This window comes from Pyrgilauda ruficollis, unplaced genomic scaffold, assembly GCF_017590135.1.
Source record: "Pyrgilauda ruficollis isolate IOZ18807 unplaced genomic scaffold, ASM1759013v1 scaffold25, whole genome shotgun sequence".
Classification (NCBI taxonomy): domain Eukaryota; kingdom Metazoa; phylum Chordata; class Aves; order Passeriformes; family Passeridae; genus Pyrgilauda; species Pyrgilauda ruficollis.
Window position 1 is genome coordinate 9,988,269 of NW_024523822.1, and position 25,304 is coordinate 10,013,572.

Consider the following 25,304-nt stretch of genomic DNA (forward strand, 5'->3'; position numbering starts at 1 on the left):
CTGATACTTTGGAGACAACAAATAAGTAAGCAACCTAATACATTTTTGGAAAGAGCTGACAGGAGAAAATGAGGTTCCTTCACTTTGCTGGTTATTGTCTGACTTTTTAAAGCTGATAAAATTCCAGTGGAGTGTTTTGTTATGGACATTTGAGGTTTAGATACATTGTTTCATATTTTAAAGTGTTTGTTTTCAAGTGACAAGTTTTGTAGTGACATGAAATCAGCAGTGGCATGGCCCTCAGAGCTTCTGATACTTTTTTGGTTCATTCATCTCTTCCAGTGGATTCGGGAGCTTGTTTTTAGAGAATCTGTTTTAAACTGCTCCAGATCAAAGCCTTCACCAAAACTGTTTATAATTTCATGCAGGATAAACCTGAGGAAAAATGCAAGGGAACTTGCTTTTTGTTCTGTCTTTATTTCCTGTGCAAGGAAATAAAATATTTTGCACTTTTTTTGAAGTAAGTCTTCTACCTTTCTAATGTTAATCATTTTGAAGTACTTAAGACACAGACAAATAGCTTGCATTAAAAAAATCTATTCTGAAACCTCCACCAGTCCTAAAACCATTTTTTTCCCTAAAACTATTCTATATAAAATTACAGTACAAAGGATAAAAAAACAATTATCATAGGGCATTATTCTTTATCCCTTTATCTTTCTGCAGTTAAAACTTCCTATTCCCCAGTTTTACTTCACCATGTTCCAACCAATAATGATTGTTATTCCAGTCAGGAGAGACTTAGGTGTTGATGATAATGTTTTCTGTCACTTTTGTAAAAATTTCACTGTTAAAAAAGAAAGTTTTTCTCATTTTACTTCTGCCATTCTGAAGAGGTCTTGGGCCCTACCAATCTCTGTATTATTTCTAAACCATCAGTGTTGTAGGTCTGTACCTCCACAGAACCTGAAAACTTTCTCATCTGGAATTGAACAAATGTGAGAAATATTTGTAGAAGCCAGAGGTTGCTTCTCCTACCTCTGCCTTCTTGCTACTGGAAAATATCTGTTTGGGGAAACTCTTGCCCTGTTCTTGACACTTGACTCAAGCTGATTTTGAGTCTTATGAAGAAACAGACTCAGAGTCTCATCAAGATTTTCATGGCCTGTGTATCTTTTTTAACAAAGAAATATGTTAATTTCCAGATGACTGAAATTTGGAAAAAAATCAGTTTTTTAGAAAGAGACTCACAAAAACTATATAATATTTCCCATACTTAGAATACCTCTGACAAAAGTCTCCTGTACCAGCTATTACATAGGATTGTTTTCTGATGCTGTGGGAAGCTTAATGATTTTCCTCAGCTCTGGAGTATTGTCTTTCAGATTGGGATCTCTAAAAGTCATTCAGAGAGTTGGCAACTTAGATCTTCCTGAATCCACTTGGACCACTTGTCCCAGCCTGTTCTCTGATCCTGTTTCTCACATATCCATTTGTCTAAGTTGCTCTCCTTTATCTCACTGCGTTCAGACTGCACTCTTGTTTCCTTGATCACTGGCAGAAAACACCTCCAGTAGCAGAAGGTGAACAAACTTCTTGGTTGAAATTGGATTGCTGAACATATTTCAAAACTAGATTCTCCTTTTGCCTGTCAAAATTATCCTGCAATTAAGACACGTCCTCTACTCAAAAAATGTTATCCAGCTTTATTTTCAGTGTTTTTAGGACTGTCATGATATGATATGATATGATAGAATGTAGTCAGTATACATACAAATCTGCAAGTAGCAGACAAACTTGTCTGAAATCCTGGTGAAGACTATACATAGTAAATACCTCCTCCTAATGGTTAAATTGGCATACAAATATTTTCTCTGAATTAGACCTCATGTGTTGCTAACTTTTAGGGCCTTACTGTCGTACCAAAATACACTGTCGGTTGGCCATCACACAAAACAGGGAGATTACACTACATTGTAGTCCATAGTCCAACTTTATATTAACTTCTTTGAGTTGGAGATGTTGGGGGATTTAATTTTTTATTTTCTTCTTTTTTTCCCCCCTCTTTTCTTTGCCTTCTCTGCAATGCCCATTGCCCTATTTTCTCATGCACGGATCATTGGCTTACCCTCCACAGTGTTCAGGAAAGGGAAGTGTCTTCCTAGGAACTGCCAATCTCCTTTCCAGCTTCTGCTTGAAATTTAATTTCAAATTTAGTTTGAAAATAAAAATAAAACAACTGCTTCGTGTGATGTAACTTTAAAATGGTCTTAGCTATTTCAATCCAATGGCTACATGGGGATCTTTGGAGAGACTTTTCTTTCGTTATCTATGCTCCGTGCTCAAAGAACATAATCAGATATGTTTCTTACTTAAGAACAGAAGCAAATACAAAAAAACTGACTATGAGTGAGTCTGAAATTCTTTTTACAGTCATATTTGTACTTCTGTATTAGAAGAACAAGGATTTAAATGCCCAAAAACTTGTATAATTTTTTTGCACTCACAATAGTCAGTGTAAAAGACACTAGTCCTTCCTATAACACTTGTCCTTTATATGTACACTATGGTGGTGTAATTTTACAGTACAGAAATCAGAAGTAGCTGGTTTGGTTTTAGATGTACTGAATTTCTGAAAAGCACTAGAGGTGATTTAGACAGAGTCTGGTGAAAATTAGAGAGACCTGTTTTTGTTTTGCTAGCTATTTTTCCCATCCTGGTAGCAATAGAATTTTATCTTTTAACTTCAAATTATTCAAAATAGCTTAATTTTCCATTGAAATTCTTCTTCAAGCTATCCTAAAATAATCTTGTCTTAAAATATGTATGGACATATATATATATATAACAATAAAAAACTATAGCGCATCAATATATTTTCACTTTTGTTCAAATTAATAGAGCAAGAGCAATTACAAATAGCAATTCTGGAACCAGAAGATGAAACAGTTCTTGACCAGTAAGGTTTATTTGCCACCTGTTGCAATATTCAGAAACATTACCATGTGCTATTAAGTTCCAGGTGTAGACCTTTATCAAAGTTAGCTCAGCAAATTCCTCATTTCAGTCCCAGGTGTGTAACAGCACACCTCGGACTCTTTGGACACAGTTAGACATTATGGCACAGCAGGGGATGGTATAAATGTTTAATTATCTAGATTCAGCTTCAGTGGCTGGAAACCAGTGCCTATATATATAAATAATGAAGACATTGCTAGTAATAGAGTAAAGCAGCAAACCTCCCAAGGTGTTTTTTCCCCCCTCAACTGTTTACTTAGAGCTTTGTTTAGCTAGTGCCTTCAAGGAAGATCTTAGTGGTATGTTGAGGAATTAAGTGAAAAAGGTTTTGTGTCTGAGTTAATATCTGTTTGCTCTTTAGATCTGATGTGTGGAAAATGGAATTTGCACAGCCAGCATCTGTTGATATATGGAATATTGTATGCACAGACAAGACAGCTATTCATCTTAGTATGAGTGCACTTATGTAGGCAGTTTTAGCAGATGTTGAACTTCAGTGCATTCAAGAAAAAATTTAAATAAATGTGAAAAATCCTGTGTTAAAACAAGATGTCACCTATGAACTATAAACAGGGTATTCAAAAATTAAAACTTCCTTGGTTTGAATTATTATAAAGATGCCATTGTTCAGCATCAAGGAGATCTACAGAAAAGCCTGGATTTCAGGTAGCTAATTCAATTTTGGTCAATTTATGTGTGTTACTGTTTGTGGCTTTTTGAGAATTAGTTTCATGTAGTTCACAAGCCCTTTTTAGCATTTTAGATCTGCAAGAAATAAAATACCAAATCTTTGTAAACCAAATATATATTAAAAGGATTTCTGTTTGACATGGGGGATAATATATTTCAAAAATAAATCCCTACAATACTGATAGAATCCAGATGTATCTTTATTAAGTGGGAATCTGAGTAATTTTTTTTTTCCTATTTATACATATACCTTCCATTTCACTTTAAATGTTTAAAGTTGGTCAGTGTTAATCACTAGTGTTCATTTAACCTGTTCATCTTTCAGTTTCAGTGTAATTGCTACATAACTTCAGAGTCATGACCTGTTTAATTAAGGTGTTCTTGCTCTCGGATACTTGGTCATGTGATTATGAAAGATGATATTTATTACTGTTAACTATTTGGATTTCTTATTGTTTTAGGTAGACAAAGTATGGGATCTTTCTAAGGGATTAGAATAGTTTAATCTCTACCTTGAAGATAGGATACAAATGCCTATTTCTCCCAATGTGTGCAATTGCCTAGTGTCCTTGCATTCAATTTTAGTTAATTTTTAGATTATAACATCATGATGATTATATATTTTTTAACAAATTTGTTTTGCTTTGTAGATGTGAAGCAAATTCCTCCTACTTTTCTTCAAATTATTTTTTAGTTTTATCTAATCCTTGTTTGACTTCTATTTTTTATTAACATCATTGTGAGTGGCCAAAGAAAACTTTGTGCATAGTGAATGTCTGGCCTCAGTAACTTGGGAAGAACATAATTCTTTACATTGTTCTTAACATTGTTGTATAGCAAAATGTGAAAATTAGTTCAAAATGCAGCATATAGATCAGACACCAATTTCAAGTACTCATTAAAAATGTCTAAAAAGCTATATTTTATTCCAGAGAAAGTGCTTTATTAATATTGACCATGTTGCAAAAGATTTTTTGGTCAAAATTTGTGTTTCCAGAGTCCTTCTAGTTAATATGGTTGTTTTTGTTTTATAGCTTATTCTTGTGTTTATCTTAAGTGGCTTTTTATAAAATACTTTGAACTTGAATAGCTATGATCCTAGAATGTTAGACTTCTGTAGCTTTATTGGACCATAAGCTTAAAAAAATGCTGTAGATGTATTTATTATTATGAATGGGATTCTGACTCCATCATAGGTGGGGGTTTGCTCATGCCCCACATCCGGAGAATGGCTGCCTGCTGTGCCAGGCCCTCACTCAGAGGAGGACGTGCCACCAGTTACAACTCACACTTAGCAGTTTGGGAAGAAACAGAGGGCTTCATCAGAGAGAAGCAGACCACCATCTTCACTTTCCATGGCTTAAATGTGGGTTAGGTCTGGTCCAGAACTGAGAATTCAAACACATATAACTTAACCTTTGAAAAGATTAAAAATTCTTGCGTAAAGAAATCATTGTGTCAAGATTTAATCTCAACAAAAGTGCCTGTTTAACAACTTTTCTTTCTAAAGCCTCAAATGTTTAGTCTAGCCCATTTTTATAGGCTGCCTGTGGTGTCTTCACAAAACTGACTTGCTTCCTTTGATATTGTCTGTAGTGAATATTGAAAAAATGAAGGGAGAAGCAGAAGCCACAGGGAGATGTATCAATAGTAAGATTCAGTGGTTTAACAGGGTAAATTGATAGGAGCTTCCAGATGTGAGTTGGAATGTAAGACTACACAGCCTGTTTAGAAAGAATTCCCAACAAACAACATGGTTTTTTTAAGGCAAATTCTATGTCCTTTCTAAGGCATAGACATAGTTTCCAGCCTTTTATTCTTGTGAGTGCTTCAAATACTGATGCAAAGTTTTTCAGGACAAAATTCTTTTTATAATTCAGTAGTATTCTTTGAAAAGTCTGTTACTTAGTTGTTAGCTGCAAATTGCAATTGTATTGTGAGTTGTTTTTTGAACAGAAATTCAGTGATTGATATTCTTCAAGACACTTTGTCCATGACTCTTTTGCTCTTCTTGCTCCATCTGTATTCTCATACTAAGGTTTGGAAGAACAGGGATTTATTAACGTATGACTCCTTTGGAGTGTCAGTTCACATACACAGAATATGTACATGAAGAGTTCTATCATGATATATTTATCTTTTCCTACCAGAGGGAATGATACAAAAGAACTATAAAGCAGGAAGTGGTCATTAAATTGTAGATGCAATTATCTGAGTGAATTTGAAATAGAACTAAGCATGGGGAAGGTGATAATTCTCACTAATAATGCTTTCAAAGCCTACTAATTTATATTAGCAAGGAAGGGGAAGCGTTCACCAAGCTGCCACTGCAAGTAGCTGAAGGACGTGCATGTGTGGAATTTGTAGCTATTTTAAAGTATGAAGTAATTATGGAAGTACATAAACATATCAATATATATAAAGTAGAAGTATAGGCAGTTAATCGTATTTGCTTCCAACAAAGGGGACTATTTGACATTGGCCTAAAAAAAAAGAAAAAGAGCTTTATTTCATTATTCTTTTTTCCTTTTGTTAAATACAATTATTCTCTCCAGCATATTGATAAGTGGGTATACCTGACTGTGTAAGGTGTCACTAAATCTGTTTCTTTTTTACCCTTAGTCTATACTGTTTTGTCTATACTTAGTCTATACTGTTTTGAAATTCATGAAACAAACATTCTGACTTATATATAATTTTTAAAAAGTGCTAGATTTTCTTGCTGTTCTGTCAGGTCAGCTATGGCTGCATCTATTGCAGGCATAAGACGTACAGCTGTTGTTGCATGCAGCTCGGTGTAGGTTTCCAGGCAGGATAGCACAGCACTGAGAATGGTGCAGGGAGGTGACTGTCCCACCATACCATGAGCTGGTGTGGCCTCCCTGAGTGCTGTGTGCAGTTTGGGGTACCACACTGTACAAAGGACATCAGACTGTTAGAGTGAGTCCAAGGGGAGAGATTAAAGTGGTGAAAATTCTCAAGGGCAAGACTTATGGCTAGTGGCTGAGGTCCCTTGTCTTGTCCTGGTTGCAGAAGAGAAGGCAGAAGGGTGACCACATTGCATGACAGTCTGTGGCTTCCTCACAGGCACAGGGAGGTGGGCTGGGGAGCTTCAGATTGGACTTTAGGAGAAGGCTCTCCATCCAGAGGGGGGTTTTTCAGTGGAACAGTCTCCCCAGAACACTGGACCAAGTCTGTATCACTATAATGCTCATAGTGATATTGTTTGATTGTAGGCAGTCCTTTTAGGAGCAGGGAGTTGGAGTCCATGCTCCTTATGGAGCCCTTCCAGCTCAATATATTCTATGATTCTATATATTTTACATTTTGTCTGAGAGCTGTGCTGCTGTGACTACATTGTTAGAGCCCAGGCAGTAAGTTCATGTAGAGGTGAAAAATGTTTATGTGGGATTCAATACAGCAGGAACTGCATGATAAGCATCTCAATTTTTCTATTACCATTATGTTACACTTCATTAGAGTTGGATCTTTCATTTTTCTCAGACAATTTCAGTAATGAATGATGACACAGATGATGTAAATGGTGTAATTCTGTTGATTTCAATTTAGTGCCATCTGTGTACAGACCCCAGGCTTATTGTGGTCCTGTCACATTTCCTCTCTTTTAGCCCCCTGTTGATGTTGATATTGTGTCTTATATTTATAAATAACTTGTGAACACTTAGTGCCATTCTTCTTCAGACAGTTTACATGTGTTAATTAACAACTATGCTCAGCACCTCTGGGCTGTAGATAATTTGTTATTTTTATTGGCTGGTCCCTTAATGAAGCTGTGACATTAGTACAGATTTTTTGAACACAAAGAGGCATAAATAACATCTAATTGAGAATTTTAGGAAACAAAAGTCTCAGAATGAAATCACTTTATGATACTTGAATATTATTTAACATTGCCTTTGAGAGCAAAAGGCTTGGTAAAATAAAACAGCTTGGAAATGTCATTTAGGTTGTTTCCTATGTCCCAAATTTGGTGGAAACCAAGTATTTCCTATAATAAGAGCTCATAATAATTAATTTTTATTAAAATATTTAAGAAAATATTGTAATAATATTTTATTTTAAAAACCCCTTAATATTTTCAGACATTCAATATTTGTGTAAAAGCTGTTAATATCATTCACTTTGCTGGAAAAATTTTGAAAATTAGTAATTCTAATGCCTATTTGTATTTTCTTATTACAACCATAATTGCCTGTTTGTATTTTTTACCAAAAGAATTTGCCCTTTCTCCATCACAAATTTCTAATCCTAATTTCTGCTGAGTAAAGTTGCTCTGACAGCAGTCTTTACAAAGAAAATTTTTTTTTTTGAGGCATTAAGGGAACAAATAGGCAAAACCAATTGGACTGAGGAGTTAAGTAACTTGTTTTTGTACAGGGATGGCTAAGGATTAGTGTAAAAAACCCCCTAACTTCTTTGCAGAAGCTTAAATTATAGAAGACTAACAGAAATTACTGGTTAAACTGAAACAATGAGTATTAATTGAATACAGAAAAAGAGGGGAAAGCTGTAATAAACTTCCTAGATGAGTTTCTCCAGCCTTAGTACTAGGGAAGATCTTTAATATTGTCACTCGTGGCTTTGGCATAGAGAACAAGGAAGTTGTAATTAAATACATTAAGAAAAAGTTGGATACTTATCAGCACAGGGGAGCAATGGGATACTGCACAATAGAGAACCAGATGACCTTCTGAACTCCCATAGTGAAAATGAGTGCAATAAAACACCACTAAGTGTAAAATCAGGAATTTAAGAACTAATAAGGCTTTCTTCTCTGAACTGCAAACCAGAGACTCTGTGGCTCAGTCTTGACCAGCACTCCTGAATTCTGCTTTCCATAGCAGGGTAACTGACTCCAAGCTGCTTATTAGGAGCAGTTCTCCTGCACTGTGTGCTGGCATGGTCTGGGAGATGCTGGTTAGCAAAGGCCTGGCTGTGCCAGAAAGCATAAGAATTAGCAGGAATCCTGGGCCAGCACCTGGCCGTCTGACAGGGTTACGCCTTCCTACTATAGGCATAGTCTCAAAGAGCAAAATCTATTTGGTCTTGAAAAATGAAAGCAGAGAGGGTATGTGATTGGTCACTGTAAAAACGTCAGGCAGCAAACACTGAGGAGAGAAAGGAGCTATTTACACTTAATGACAATACTGGTGCAAGAATAAATAGTAATAAACTGGTTTGGAATACGTGAGCACTGGAAACTGAAAGGCATTCTTTCCATTGTAGCTGTAGGACTTGGAAAAGCATTTTGACAGATTTTGGGTTTATTATTTATAGTTAATTTTAAGAAAGTTTATTACATTATGAAGTTTAAAAAAAGAACATTTTCTTTGAAACAGCAGGCAACTGGAAGAAATCCATGAGGTTTCTTCCTATCCAGTGTACTTAATGAGCTTAAGTTTCCTAAGAAAATGCAGGAACTGTCTACTCAGTTCTTGTGCTTTTCTGAGACTGTTACAAATCTGAAAGTTTGTTGAACAAGTAGCTTGGTCAACCGTGCATTCTCAGTGTATTAAGTAATTATTCACATTTCCAAGGTTAAAGACATCCTTTGGGAACCATGTTGTAAACTCTCTTCACTTAGAGCAGGTTTGTTTCATGCCAAACCCAGTGCACTTATTTAATAAACCCTCATGGCCCTCTGGAGTACTGTTTAGGTTTATGGATTCCGTTTTGGAAGGAGTGCAGCTGTGTTTGTTGAGACATAATACTGACCAGTTTGTACTATGTCCAAAGCACACCCATGTCACAATAGCCTTTTTCTCACTGGAAGTCTGCACACCATTCTAGTTCGTCATGAAATCATAAAAGCTCATGAAGGAGCTAAGTATGATCAGTATGGCACTGTGTAGGAATTTTGCACTGTCTTCATTGGCATGGACTGGACAGTTTTGAGTTGTGCCTGTGCCATAATAAAAAACCCAAATTATTACCTTTACAGATCTTCAAGAATATCGGATATTTTATACATTAACTTATTCATTTTATACAATATATTTTAGGAAGGATGTGCTTTGGCTTTTATTAACCCAGCTGGATTAGTGTTCTAACAGTTTCTAGTCCTACTATGCATGTAGAGGGGTTGAAAAAATGTATGAACAAAATTACTAGTATATGTCTTAAGGATAGTAAAAGAGTGATAATAAAGAGATTCACTGTCCATTAGGATAAGTTCACCATTAGTACAAAAGAGTGTACCTTTAAAAAATTGTAGTCAGATAATTTTCTCTTCTGCTAGAAAGGTAGTGTCATGTAAATATATACTGTACCACATGCATGCACAAGAAGTGATACACTTATTTCACTCTGACTTGGTTGTTTATGGCCATAACTTTTCATACATGATGTATCCATTCACTGCAAAGTCAAGAGCAAATATAATCACTCCCCTGGTACAAATAAATTTTGTAGTGCAAATACACATATCCCTTAAAATATATGTAGAGGTGTTTGTCTCATACCAGTATTATAAATTTTCCCACTTTTCTTAGCTGGTATTGGAATTCTTGTGATATTTAATTCAATTTTGGGGGATGGATGTCCGTTTGTCTTTACAGATATAATACAGATAAATATTCTAGCAGTTTTGACATTCAGTCAAACTGATTGTAACATGAAAGTCAGTACCATAGCACAGACTAGTGGCATAGCAAAATATTGAAAAAACAGATAATCTTTATCAACTTTTATAAGAGTCACAAATTCAGAGATTAACTTTGCACATGTAATGTACTTCACTGACTAAATGCATTAATGTAACAGGAGGAAATGAAAAGGGGACTTGTCTGTACAGTCAGAACAATAAAATGAAATGGAAGATTTTCTGTTTCATTGAAGTTATAACCAGACTCTGCTGCTTACAGTGTTTGAGCACAAAGATTTATTCCAATAACTCCAAAATAATGATTTTGTGTCTTTAAAATAAATCTTAGCAGCTGCAAAAGATGCATCTGTATTCTGGACCCAAATCTCTTGAATTATGTCTCTATAGAGAGATCGTGCAGACATTGCAAAAGGCTCTGTGTTTTCCAAAAATATGAATGTTGGCTATGAATAGCACATGCTATATATAAGTCTTCCACAGTCATAGACACTTCCATTAAAAAGGAATGTCAACCCAGAAATTTTTAAAGGAAACACCTTATAGAAAACAGCACAAATTTTCCCTCAGCTGAAGTGGAAATCAGTACTCCTGGCTGTAAGAGAGAACACAGATTTCAGATGGGGCGAGCAAAAGGGAACTACTGTGTTTTTAATGCAAGCATGAGACATGTTTTGGGAGTGTATAGAACCAAGTAGATAAGATTTTACGTTTTAGCTAACTTCTTCTAGTCAGATTTGAGGAAGATTGAATTCTAAGTAATAAGCAGGGTACTAAAAAGTTTTACTTCTGACAGGGACAGCTAATAATGTTGTTATTTTACTGAAAATTTTTGGGAGATCTTAATGTATTCTGAAATAACCCAATAACCAAAAAACCAGTTCCATCTCATTTTCTGGGGAGATGATGTTCAAAGGGATCCTCACAGTCCCAAATCCTCACTTATTAAGACACTCACTTATTAAAATTATAAATTAAAAAAAAATTATAGAATTAAAATTATAGTTCCTTGGAAACAATGTTACATTTCAAATAGACAAAATGAGGAAAGATTAGCAGAAACGGGGACTAGAGGTAGGGAAGATACCATTGACCCCTGCTGTACTGGGTCTGTATTCCCTGAAGATGGACAGACTTGCTGCAGTAAATTGTAGTTTTGTGAGTGCACAGATGAGGGTGACTCACGTTACTTTGTGCCAATGCTGGTCTGGCAGTGTCTGTTCCACACTGGCACGTGGATTCTTTCGGGTGGTACCCAGGGGCAGGGTAAGGAGCAACAGCCACAAAGTAAAATACAAGAAGTTCCACCTCAGCATGAGGAAGAGCTTATTAACATTGAGGGTGGCAGAGCACTGGAACGGGTTGCCCAGGGATGTCGTTCCCTCTCTGGAGACATTCCAAACCCACCTGGACACGTTCCTGTGTCACCTGCTCCGGATGACCCTGCCTTGGCAGAGGGGTTGGGGCTGCATGATCTCCAGAGGTTCCTTCCAACCTTAATGATTCTGGGAACCTGTCATCAACATAGCGGCTAATGGAGAGATATACTACATTCCTGAAGAAACTTCCTTAGTACAGGGTGGCTTCAAACATTGCACTGCTCCCTGATGTAATGAAGTTTTGTAGCAGTGACAAATTAGGGAAAAAAAAAAGACTAGTAGTAATGTGTTTGTAATCATGATTAATTACCTTGATGACCCAAGTAGTTTTCCTACTCTTCCTTTTGTGTCCTTCTTCCTTTCAGTGCTGTAGTCTTGTTACCTTGCATAATTTTTAAAGAATTGTATCCTGAAATATGAGAACCAAAAAACAAAAAACAAAAAAAAAAAAAAAAAAAACAAAAAAAAAAACAAAAAAAAAAAAAAAAAAAAAACCCAAAAAAAAAAACAACCCAAAAAAAAAATTTGCTTAGGACTACCAGCAGCAAGTGCAGCAGTTAATATAATGCTAATATATATCAGATACTTCTGCCAAGCAGATGAACTCTAATAGATTTGGTGAAATACTATGCCAGCCTTGCACTACAATTTTTCACCTCAGCACACTAATTTGAAGCAATGTTCTAAAGGCAGATAAGGATTTGGTGTAATTATTTCTTAGGTTGTATTGTCAAAGATATCAAACTCAAGCTTATGCATAATCAAATATACTGAGCCTTTTAATCTCATCTTAAGTAAGGTTTCCATTTTTTTCTCAGGATTTAGTGTTAGACCATCTATAGCTGTACTTACAGGAACAGTGAATGGTGTTTTTTAAGGTAGCTGTCTTTTCACATAATCCTTCTGAAAATACTGAGATCAATGTCATACTATATCCTTTTATTATGTTTAGTTTTCACTTGAAATATCTGCAGATATAATTTCTTGATAAATATATTTTCCATTTCTTGAAGTTAAAGTGGTATGTCAAATATGTTTTGAAGAATTTTATCAAAGAACAAAAAATTTTAGTATCTTTTTTAGGACAATACAAGGAAGTGATTCTTTGTGCATTATTTATTTCTGATATGTAGATGTGAAATGACTTATTACTGTAGGTTTTACAGAATTTGTTTTATGGGCCCATGTAATAATAAGTGCTAATAATATGTGATGAAAGCTGCTGGGCAGTGTTAGAAGTGGGAGCATATTATGAATAATATTGCCAAAAAATAGTGAAGAAATCAAAAATGAGTTGAGTTATTAGTTCACTATGTAGAACTAACCTTTGAGAATGGAAAGCAGATGGAAGGTTTAAGGTTAATCTGTCTAATCCAAATTTTTTCAGCGTTGTATATTAAAAAAAAAAGGAAATTTTTATTCGAAAAAATGGATATAAGGGGTAATGTGAAAATGTCAGGTATGTTTAGTGCATTCTTTTCAGCAATGAGAAGTTGATTTGAACTGAACTTGAGCAATGCCTCTTGTATGCGCTAGGTGGAGTTTCAGCCTTTCCTATGGAAGAGAACATCTCCATCCAGTGCCACTAGCACCTGAGATTCTGGTTTTGAACTAGTACTAAACGTTGGAGAGGAGATTTTTTCCCATATTTTCCTTTTCAAATTGGCAATGTTCTTGTGTGGAGGATTGACACCCCCAAATTTCAACACTGATTTTTGTGTACAAAATGTGCTCATGACTGTTTTTTGGGAGGGTGGTTAGGAGAGTTGTAAATGTGTGTAGCAGATAGTGTGCCTACCCTGGAGTGCAGATTTCTGATGTGAGGGGTTGGTCCTTTTTTTATTATTATTATTAATTATAATTTATTATATTAAATTAATTATAATTATCTAATTAAGAATTAATTATAATGTGGTATAACAACAACAACAACAACAACAACAATAATAATAATTTCATTATAGTCCTCCCAGGTTTTCCAAAATGCCTGTACTGAGCATGCGGTCCACTCGTGTGGCCTTTGCTTCTCTGCAGTGCTGCTGTCACAGTCCCAGTAATCGCTCTGGCCTGGCAGGGACTTGGCAGGGACAGAGCTGCTCTGCACGTGTGTGAGCTGCTGGGCACTGTGTCCCAAGCACCCGGGGCAGGAGGAGAAATCCTGTCCAGGAACACGCCACCGTGCCGTCTGTGCTCTTCTGACACCACCTTACAGTGTGTCTGTATTTAATTGAGAGGTCTGCACTATAAATTACCAGTATTTTTTAAATTGTGAGAATGCTTCTACATGCTGCAACAAGATGCGGAAGGCAGTTTTGTCCAGTGCTGTTTGAGGGCTTGTAATTTTTTGTGCTCACTGAAAGCACAGACATTTTTGTCTATGCGACTCTTCCCATTCTTCTCACTGTGTATGATTATTTGAAGCTAAAATTATGTTAGGGTCAACACTATGAAATCCTGCATGTTGAACTTAAGTTGGAAATAAGGCTTCATCAGAAGTGTGACTTGTAATTATCATTAAACGCTCCTAGAAAAGCAGAAAAAAATCTGCAAAATTCATACATCTCTGCATTTTAAATGCCATGTGTTCAATTTTTTTTTTTTTTTTCAATCTGAAATACCCTAAATAAAATTTTCAGGAATCAGGTTAGGTCAGGAGTACTCTTCCTGATTTTACTTTTAGAGGAAATCATACGAAATCAGGGGGAACTTTTATTCTGTTGGGTACAGGAGAATAATACTGGTCATCCTGGACTCCATTGTCTGGGGAGAAAATTATGACTGTCAGCCAAGGAAAAAGTTGCCCAAGTGTTTTTACTGTAGTATCTAGCTTTTGTGATATTTTAACATCTACTAAAAGAAGTGAAAATAGCAAATGGGGACTTTGGGGGATTTTATCTCATTGTCACTCAAGTTGTTATATATTTGTATACTTACAGAATTGTATCACATCTGGTCCTTTCATTGCTCTGATACATACACGGAAAGTTTAAAAGTACTTTCAGCTGTGTACAGACCTAGAAGAAATATTAAAGCCTTTTAACTGCTATTGATTAAAGAGGGAGAAAATACTTCTGTCTTGGGTTCTGAAATTTCACTTTGCTGCTTTCTCATGTACTTTCTAGCTTAATTAGCAATGGTAAAACAGATCTGTTCTTAAATATGTATTTGAATGATGTCCAGGCCTGAAGCATGCACACTTTTGTCCTTTGAATGTCCTCTAAGGACATCAAATGTACCTCAGAGAGCAAACTGCTTCTTGGGGAGCCTCTCTTTTTTGCCCTCAGTGCTTTGGTGGTTTGTCCTGTATTGTTGATGTAAGCAGACATGAGTTCTCATAAATGATAGCAGCCCTATAAAAAGATAAGAAGGAAGTTTACTAGGATGGGGCATACCAGCACCATTAAATGGCAAGTGACACCTCCTTTTCCTGCCCCAGCCCAACAGTTTGAGAATGAGGCAGTTGGTGACTTTAGTTTGAGTCTCACCCTTGCATCCAAATAACCTTCTACGTGAAGCTCTCACTGAAAGATTTTTAGTGAGACTTGACTAGAGAGCATGGCCCAAATTATCTATTAGAAAACAACCTGAAGAATGAAAGCAAGATACAGATTGCAACTTCTGAAACCTTTTCTGGAGGGCTGAGCTAGATGTGTGGTGGAGGTAGAAACTACATCTTCCCTGTGATTCCATGGAGCTGGCTGCATTTATAAGAGTGATGAGCATTGATGCAAGCCTTTGCATGTCCTAAACTCTAAACTATTGAAAAAAAAGGCAGCTTGCTGTAGGATTAGAACTGGAGACATAACTAGATTGAAGGGTGAGTGTCGACATTCAAGGAATATATAGTAAAACTAGTAAAATTGTGTCTGTGAACTTAGACAAAAATATATAAAGAGAAGAGAAAGAAATAGAAAAGAAAGCTTAAGAAAAATGAAGATTAAAGAGTGAAGGAAAAAACTTACAGTGAATTAATACTGTCTAAAATCCAAATTTTAGGGTAACACAATAATCAGTTTGAATGTGTTCATATCAGGTGTGTTGTATTTGATTCACTGCATTCTGATTTATTCTTCTATAACATAATAGCTGAATGCTATTATGAAATTAACATACAGATAGTTGGTGTTGTTGATTTCCAGAACTGCCATGTGACTAAGGCGATCAGATACAAAAGCTTTGCAAAGAAGTACATTTTAGAATATTAAAAATTATCTCATTACTATATGCAGGATCACATAACTGGGATGGTGTAATAATTTTATAATTTAGTAAGCATATAGTGCAAGCTAAAATTGTGGGTGTGAAGTGGAAAGAAACACGACCTTATACATTGTGTTATTTTAGTTGAAAAACAGCTTTAAGTTAAAATTGCTATGAAATTGAAGTCACTTCTTGAAGTCAGCTTCTTCAAGTAAGCACTGGCTATAGAGCACTATGGAAGAAAATTAGGAGAGCATTTTTGAGTGTGATAAAATTACTTGTTTGCAACAGCAGATGACCTTTTGTAAAGGTCCTTGCTCTTCGTGGGAGAATTAAATGAATTAAAACTTCAATGATTTTTTTAAATTAATTTTTCTCTCATCCTCAGATGATAGTGTTAATTTTCAAAGCTTGCATTTATTACCATTGGAACCTCAGTATTAGAACCTTTTCATTTATATTACTACTATCTGTTGTTCTTCCTTGTATTACAAAAAATAAAAAAAAGATATTAAAATTATTTTTGTTTTTATTTTTTTTCAAAACCAGTTACTCCAAGGTTCTACAGACATATTTTATTATATTGTAGCTAAGATATTGTAATTTTAATAGAATTAAAACTGTAGTCTTTTTACCTTTGGAAATGGTAACAGTCAGTTGATGTGTGCTTGCTGGAAACATTGTATACAGTGTTTACAAGCTAATGGATTTTACATTTAAATGTGTCTGCACAGGTAATGTGGGTATGTAACTTGTGCCGAAAACAACAGGAAATCCTCACGAAGTCAGGAGCCTGGTTCTATAACAGCGGGTCACACGCTCCACAGCAGCCAGACCAAGAAGGAAGTAGAGCTCTGAGGAACGAGGAAGCGCCTCAAGAGAAAAAAGCAAAACTGCAGGAGCATCCGCAGTACCAGGGACCATCAGGTGACATATCCACACAAGCTTTGGACAAAAACAGATCTCAAGGGCTCACAAGACAAGACTCAATTAAGAATGGTTCAACAGTAAAGCATCCAGTAACGAGTGACACGTCAGACCGGTAAGAAAGTATTTTATGATTATCCTGGCAAGATCTGATGAATTTATGCTACAAATTTGATTTTATTTTTTACAATTTTGTTGTCTTATTATTCCGTAGCCTATAAAATACATACTGGGTATTTTGAAGCAGCATTGAGAAGCCTTTTGTTGGTTTCAGATGGTCATAGCCAGTGTGTGCTCTTCATTCCTTCTCACTGAAAAAATGGGGGATGTGACAGTTGCAGTGTGACAGAGTTTGTCCATGCGCTTACAACTTGGTCAAATTACAGTAACTGTGCTGTGCAGAACGTTACCATATTTCTTTTGTGGTCACTACAGCAAATCCAAAATAGGACTCAAAAAGGCAGATTAATGGAAGACAACATCTGTTCAGACTACTGAATTAAGACTTCTGGTTGTACTTGCAGTACATAGTATTGAGGATGGTGAAATCTTTGTGTAATGACTTGAGTCTTTTCATGGTTTCTCAGTTTCTTGGTATTAGTTACTGTCATTAGTATAATATTTTTTTCCTTCCCTGACTTACATTGGTGTTACTTGTGTTGTTTGAAACTGTAACTCTATGAGTGCTAATGTACATTTAGCTAGAGACTGGAGCAGGAACTTCCCTCCCTTTTTCTTAATGTGATTATTCCAAAAGGCACCAGAAAATTCTCAACCTCAGTGGCCAGGTTTTATGGGGACACAAAAATAAAACTGGTTACACTGAATGAATTTAATTTTTTCATAAGCCACACTTATGGCTTATGAACATAGAACTTTAAATATGGTGGGAAGGGAAAGATGAGAGCGCGGTTGCTCAGGTGTTTCCATGGAAATGATATCTTCACGCGCATGTGAGGGACCTCCAACTGCCTTGGAATTTGGCAGCCAGAGCAGTATAATCTGGCAGCTTTTCTCTGCTGCCCAGATATGACCTCATTACAGCATTTATTCTGTGAGCTTGAAACAAGTTCGACATATATAGTATCTTTTGCATTTAGTGTAAGGAAAATAGTTTTCGGTTTTCTTCACATCTTGTATTCCCCCATATTTTATTTTCTGTTTTTGGTCTTATATGAGAGCAAATTGAATGTAATGAATCTAACCTCTTTTATTTAATGTCTTCTGCCTATGGCTGTTCGCTCTGATTTCAGCTGTTGGGTTCAGTACTTAGTTGTCCTGAGTGCTCCTCAGTTACATGTACAGTATCTGAAAAACTCAGCTGGCACCCTAACCTGACATGAGAGAGCAGGAGAGACAGACTGATTCTCTTGTGGTTCATTTTTTCCCACTAATTTTGACAGAAAATCGGTATCATAGATAAGGTGATAATAAAAAAAAGTCCCAAACCCTTGTTAGCAGCAGCTATTTAACTCTGAAAGTGTTTTTATATTATATGCATGCAGAAATATGGAGGGAGTGATATATGAATAAATATATAATTGAGATATGCAATACGTATTTACCCTAAGTACAGTTAAACAGTAAACATGGACAGTATAAAGTAATACTTTCCAACAGGATAAATGTAGGCTTTGTGCCTGAAATCAGAACTATTTTGCTCATTGTGATCACTTCTACTTGATATATTATTTAAGTTCAGATAATTTTTTCAGTCATTAGCCTCTTCATGTTTTAGTTGGATAATAATACTGATGTTCCCTAATTAACATATACAAGTATGCTTAGAATATTATATATATTATATGCTAATGAAGGATAGAGAGTCTTCTGAATAATTTTATTCCCTAATGTTCCTCACATAGACATTTTTTCTGGACCTAATGAAAAAGATTCCTCTGTGATGTCCATTCAAAGTCCTACTGGTCAAATGGGCTTTTAGAGGAGAATATCAACAGCTCTGAGAAAGACTACCCCAGAATTCAACTAGGTATCTGCAGAAATTGAGCAACTAGCTAGTATGTTAGACCATTTGTCTACATGAAAGAATTCTTTGAGAAAAACTTGGCCATTCAAAATGTCCAAAATAATAATGAAATAGACAAAAAAGTCTCAAATATTTAGAAGTGGTTGTTGCTTGCCTTGGACAATCACAATAATGGAAGTATGTAAATAGAAATGTAAGTAGAAAGTGAGAACTATATTTTCTGTCTTATTTTTCATCAGAAGGACATTAGTTTTAACACAAAAAATAATTTAAAATGTTAAATACAACAACCACTTGTGAAAAGAAAGGTATTGCTAAGAATTTATACATTTCGGTTTTGATTTGAATAGAAAGGTAAAATACATTCTTTTTGTTGAAGATTTTTAACTCTTTTTGTTGCTTCCATGGGTGTTGCAGCAATCGTTGCTTAGAAGTTCCTTAAATCAAGTATCATATATCTTATCTTGGTCATCTAGAGACATGTTGGTCACAGAGTAAAGGGCAACATTCACTCCTTTAATCTCAAGATCATCAATGTCCTTTCTGTCTCACTCCTTACCGTGTCTTTTCTGGTTGTGCTCTTTTGTTTTTCCATCCTTGAGTTGTACTCACCATATTTTTTTTCCTGTCTTCTTTATTAGTATTATTCATTAAATTCATTAAATGAATTTCATTAAATTTTTATTGTTTCAACCATTAGACTAGTATTCTGTTTCCTTGATGTAAGCAACAGTCCCATTTGCAATTGATAGATCTCAGCCTGTTTAGACAGAGAGATAGGTACTTGTTTATAGATGTTCTCTGGCTGATCGATAATTTTTTGCCTGAAGAAGCCTGAAAAGTATGATTTTAGATTACACATTCTCCAAGAGCATGTTTCTTATATTGGATCTGTTACAGAAAAAAGCAAAATTAAAAAAAAAAAATCTGTTCAGAAGTAAGTTGTACTTAACAAGAGCAGAACAGTTTTTCATTACTTTTTTTTCTTTCTAGTTCATATAATAGAATCATAGCATGACTTAGACTGCAACCTTAAAATCACCTAGATCCCCCACACCTGCCATGGGCAAGGACAGCTTCCACTGGACCACTGCTCAAAGCCCCATCCAGCCTGGCCTTGAACATTTCCAGATATGGGGCGATCCACAGCTTTTCTGGATAACCTGTTCCTGTGCTGCACTACCTTCACAGTAAAGATTTTCTTCCTTATATCTAGCCTAAATCTACCCTCTCTAAGTTTAAATTCTTTACCACAGTATTTACAATCTGGCCTATGGTGCTTTTACTGCTTTTTCTATAGTAAACCTGTGGGTAGGGCAGGGGCAGCAGGCACACAAGTATGATTCACTAAATGCCCATGGTGTATCTGACATTGTTTCGGGTGAGACTAATGTAATTTGTTCCACAAGGAGCTTTTGTGCTAAGCACAGTCGAACTGTGATCATTTGTAGAGGTTTTCACAGACTTAACCTTATGTGCAGGTTGTATGAATGCTGATACAGTGTAACACCAGATTCCCTAAAAACTGCAAAATGATGTGAATCCAAGAAATGCGAAATATTATTTAAAGTAATCCATAGACTCAGAAGGTCTATTCTGAGGTCTGCTGAGCACAGATGGTAGATTTGTAGCTGCAGTTCTTTGATTTGAAGATTCACGTTAATTCTGGATTAGGCAAAGGGGTCTGATTTTATTTTATTTTTCAAGATCTTTCATGTAGTCTATTGTTTCCAAGATCTACACTACTCATCATACAATATGTGTTTTATTTCTAGCAGAAAAATAATTTGAGCAGACACAATCTCATTTTTTCAGTCATTCTGTAGGAGGCAATCAGCTTGTGAAATAGTTGGTTTCTTCATTCCAAGCCCATGTTTATAATGTTCTATTAAAACGTGTACAACATCCTAAAATTAAAATCTGGGAAACAAGGAACCTATGAAGCTTTTTTTATTTGTCATTCTCTTTGCCTGAATTGTTAGATCTTTATGCGGTGTTGCCATACTTACCTTTTAAAATAATTATTTTCTTGCTCTCATTAGGATCCATTGAAAAGCCATTTCAGTAATTTTCCACATATGAACTCAGTGTTTTAAATGGTAAATATTTTGTGACATTCCAGAGGTGTTGCTTCACAAACCTTTATTCTGTACATATACATAGCTCTCTAAAAGCACTAAACGACCCATGCATCTTCCCAAAGCAAGGTTACAATGACACAGCTATTAATATATATCTGAAACGATGTTATGTAGTTCAGGTAGATGTGAATTTTTGAGGGTATAAAAAAATTATTATTTTCCCTAATCTGTATTTTATGAATCCAAAATGTTCTTCAAAATTTGAAAATGATGACTTTAATTTTTTCAATATATATTTTTCAGGCATTATATTAGTGCAAGAAAAGCTTCCTCAAGGATATTTTTCATGAGAGTCAATGAAAAAAAAGAAAGTGAAAATATTGTGAGAATGTTCATTTTCATGTGTTATGAGTTAATTTATTCCTGGTACATCTATCTGAGGTTGAGCCTTGTCACAAAGAGAGAATTCGTTCTTGGTATAGGAAAAGATCATGATCTGTAAGCTCATGATCTGAAGGAAGACTAATAATTAAAGCTGCCTGAACCCTTTTCAGATTAACTGTAAGGATATGAGATTAAATCATAAAAACCAGAACGAAAACAACAAATTGAGAGAGTGAGCAGCTGCAGAGTTGCACAACAGCGGTATTTATTTTCCAGGCCAGCAGACACAGTAAAGATATATCCTACTTCCCTCTCTCTTGTTTTCTCCTTTCAGAGGTACATATGGATTTGGGGGTTTATTTTCCATCAACCCTGTTACTTTGGAAATAAAAGAGGATTTTTAAGGTGGTTTCCACACACTATATAGGAGGCTTGGAGAATGCATTTCATTCTGAGTAAGAAATGCAAACAAGAGACTACTTGGGTCTGAAGATGTAGGATTTGTGCATGTATTCTTTATGAAATGTATACATGTGCTTCCCACATATAAAGGCTTTACTCTATTGTGTCACCAAACGGCAGTAGCATTGAAAGTGGTTTCCTGTTTCCCTTTCCTTCCATTCTTGGGAGGAATGCCAGTATGAGCCGGCAGCGTAGGATTTGTCTTTTGGGACTGCAGTTAGGGATGTCAGGGTGTGAACAGAGAGGAAAAAAGAGACCAAAACACGAGAGAAAAGGAGGAGAGAGGAAAAAGCAAGCATAAGTGAGACGAGAAGCATGAAAGAGCAACATGAATTTAAAAATGAAAATTTGTGTCCATCTGTTTCATGTTTGTGTCTTTTTAAAATGCTTCTTCTTTAATTGCTGGATCATGAACAACTGACACTGAGAATAGCACTGATGATAGTTTATTGCAATTTAAAATATGACAGTGTAACATTAGAGTCAGTCAATTATACTTATTTTGGAAAAGCTGAAAACTGCCCATTTCTTGAGATTATCACTATTTTTCAGCTGCAGCACTTATGACATGTCACTGTAGTGCAACCTCTGGTTTTGATTGTTTCTATTTCTGAGTACCTGAGTTGATAGATTTCTAGGCCAGATGTGTTAAAACCCCTTTACTTGGACCCATGGAGACTAAACATACTTGAAAGCAAAGTATTTTACCTGATTCTCAAGTGAAATAGAGGTATTTTAACTTTTTTTAACCTATTTTTTTAGCTGCTGGCATATTTAAACACAGTGAGAAGTATTAAAATAATTGTGTAGAGAAAGTATTTAAATTGTGTTGGTATTCAAGAGTCAGACTGATAAAGCTGCATGCATATTTGCTCATGCTCAGACAACAGTGTCTCTAGACCTTTTAGAATTCTTTATGTAAGGCATAAAATATATGATTTTTTAAAACATTTTTGACGACCACAGTAGCAAAACCCCACAATTGTTGATAAGCATAATTACATTCTTCACTTAATGAATAAATCTAATACTCCATACAAGAAATTTCAGGTTGAGTTTAAAATTGAATCAGTATTCTCTTGCGTGTATGACTGCAAAGGCCTCACAATGACTTCCCCTGGTGTTAGAACAGAATGCAAAGGTCTTTAGAGGTACTCTACAGTATTTTTAACATATTAACAAAAGAGTTAAGTTTTACACAATTGGAACTGCATCTGAATAAGGTTTTTTATTAATCTTCCTACTCCCATTCCAGCATTTTTTACCACTTTAATAGCCCTTAGAGATGTAAAGTAAAATGTCGATCTGAAAACTAGTCTCAGTAGTTTTGCTTTTGTTTCTTGTGCTTTTCATTTCATTGTATGCTTTCTGTGATTCTTGATATAATAATTTAGAACAAATCAGTTTTTTCTTCACAGAACTCTTTTAATTATTTAATTCATCTACACATAGGATTATGGATGTGGATCAACATTTCATGGCTGTTCCAGTTTTTAGATAGAAACTGAAGCTAAGTTTATCTGCAGTCTCAATCTTAAATGATATTAAAAATAGTTTAATAATAACTATGGCCAGAGGAAGCAATTGAAATTTATGGGAAGAGAGCCAGAGAAAGCGCAGTATTTAATTATTGAGAAAAAGTACCTTGGTCTACGAAAGTCAGAAATTCTTTAGTGCAGAAATTTTAATTAAATTATTTGACACGACAAGGATTAAGCTACACCCGCTTATGAAGATGAGTAAAGATTTTGATATCATTTGTAAGGCAAGGTCTCTGTAAGGAGTTGCTGAATGATATTTCCAGCGATATTTACATTGTCCATTAACTGTCCAGACTACTATAGTGGGTACACTTTGTTTCTACCTGTCATTATTAGGTTGCAATGGGTTGGAGCATATTCATTCACTTCCAACTTCTGAAAAAGAGGTGGAGCTTTTTCTCTCCATTACCTTTGCAGAACTGTCTGTTTTCTGAGAAATGAAACTCCTTGTACAGTTCTTTGTCTCCTAATATTGGTTTTGTGGATCTCCTGCTTGCATGAGCAATGTCAACTCTTACACAACGTTCAGGACGTGAAGCCACGCTGTGACTTCAGCGCGGTTTGTGTGAGCTGTGCATTGCTTCCCTTCCTCCTCTTTTATTTTCTCTAACTGATTATGATTTATTAAAAGATACCTTTTATGATTATTTTAAGGTGAACCTTTATCTAGCTGTAGAACCTATGCCGAGTAGCACTGGGCCTCTGACCAATGGCAGCTGCAATTTTGGATCCTTTTTTTTGAGAAAGAGAATCTGTTTGTAAAAGAGAAAAGAGAACAGGAAAATTCTAGAACTGTGGCAGAACTAACCTACTTTGATAAAGGGTCTAAAACTTCCACGTTCCTTTTCAAACACCAGAGTGTTTTAATTAAGAACATAAAAAAATATTTAATTCCAGATTTAAGTGACGAAGTTAACTCAGCTGCAATCATTCTCCACAGTAAACTAATCTCATGTAGATTTTAGGAAATTTCATTTTCACAGTTTGTAATAGAGACCCTTTTCAAAAGTAATTCCATTACAACATGATGTTTTTGTTTACTGTTACTGTTATTTTATTTTTATGTCAATGGACATTTGTTGCTCCTTATTGAAAACTATCACTTACTATTTGATTTTTCTCAATCTCAAACTCAGGGAAATCTGGATATTCAGTGCTGATATTTGTTATCTTTGAAGGGGAGTTTGGGCTTCCATTGCCGTATTACATTTTTGTAAAACACAGCTATGTCTTTACCTGTGCTAAAAGACTGTTAATAACTTTAATCTGTAAGCACAGATATCATCTGTATTAGAATATTTAACATTTTTATTAAGTACTGACTGCAGCTAACATTTATGACACTAAATGTAGTTTTGCTTTTAACTAACTAATACTGTAAAAAAGCAATATCAGAAAAAATTGAGGGTAGCAGCATATATAAACTATTTATTAAAATTAGTAAGGCAAATACCTTTCTGGGTTGAGCATGTCTTGAACTGCAGTTTTGTTGACCTTGTATAAACTTAAATGTTAGAGTTCACTGTGTGCTCATAATTCTTAGTGTTACTGTCCTCTGTTCTTTGGAGGCTAGGTTCTCTTAAGAAGAATAAATAACAGATTTTTAAAATTTCATATTTTAAAAGAAATGGTGTGTAAGGGTGAATAAGATGCATTTGTGGAGTGTAGCTGAGGGAAGATTCTAACAATTGGTAAAGAACTCTGCTAAGTTAAGTTTATTATTTCTAGAAGCCAAGTAATTCTGGGATCTGCAGGAAGCAATTAAATTAAATGGCCTTTTGTTTTCATATTTTTTACCATAGCTATATAGACTGAAATAAAATAAAAAAGTGAGACTGCATGCAAATGGTCTGGTGCAAGTGGTCTGGTGTAAATTCTTTGGCTTTTCCTTTGTGTCTCTAGAATTCACAAATGGTAAAGAAATCACTTTTGTAGTGCAATTTAGCTGTCACTTATCTTTTACATGATAAGATTAAAAATTTTAGCAACTGTCAATCTATTTATTAAGTCAGATTTGAGGAAAAAATATAACAATAATGAATGTAGTAGGACCAGGGTAACCATATTTTCATA

General features: G+C 35.3%; 1 protein-coding gene across 20 annotated transcripts in view; it reads left to right on the forward strand.

The window, feature by feature from the left end:
* The window catches only part of RIMS2 (regulating synaptic membrane exocytosis 2), a 445,269-nt gene that overhangs the window by 97,157 nt on the left and 322,808 nt on the right, over positions 1-25,304 (forward strand). For all 20 annotated transcript variants that reach the window (XM_041470636.1, XM_041470623.1, XM_041470624.1 and 17 more), the window contains one exon: positions 16,584-16,891. In XM_041470636.1, coding sequence (XP_041326570.1) covers positions 16,584-16,891 — 308 coding nt within the window. The remainder of the gene's footprint in view (positions 1-16,583; positions 16,892-25,304) is intronic.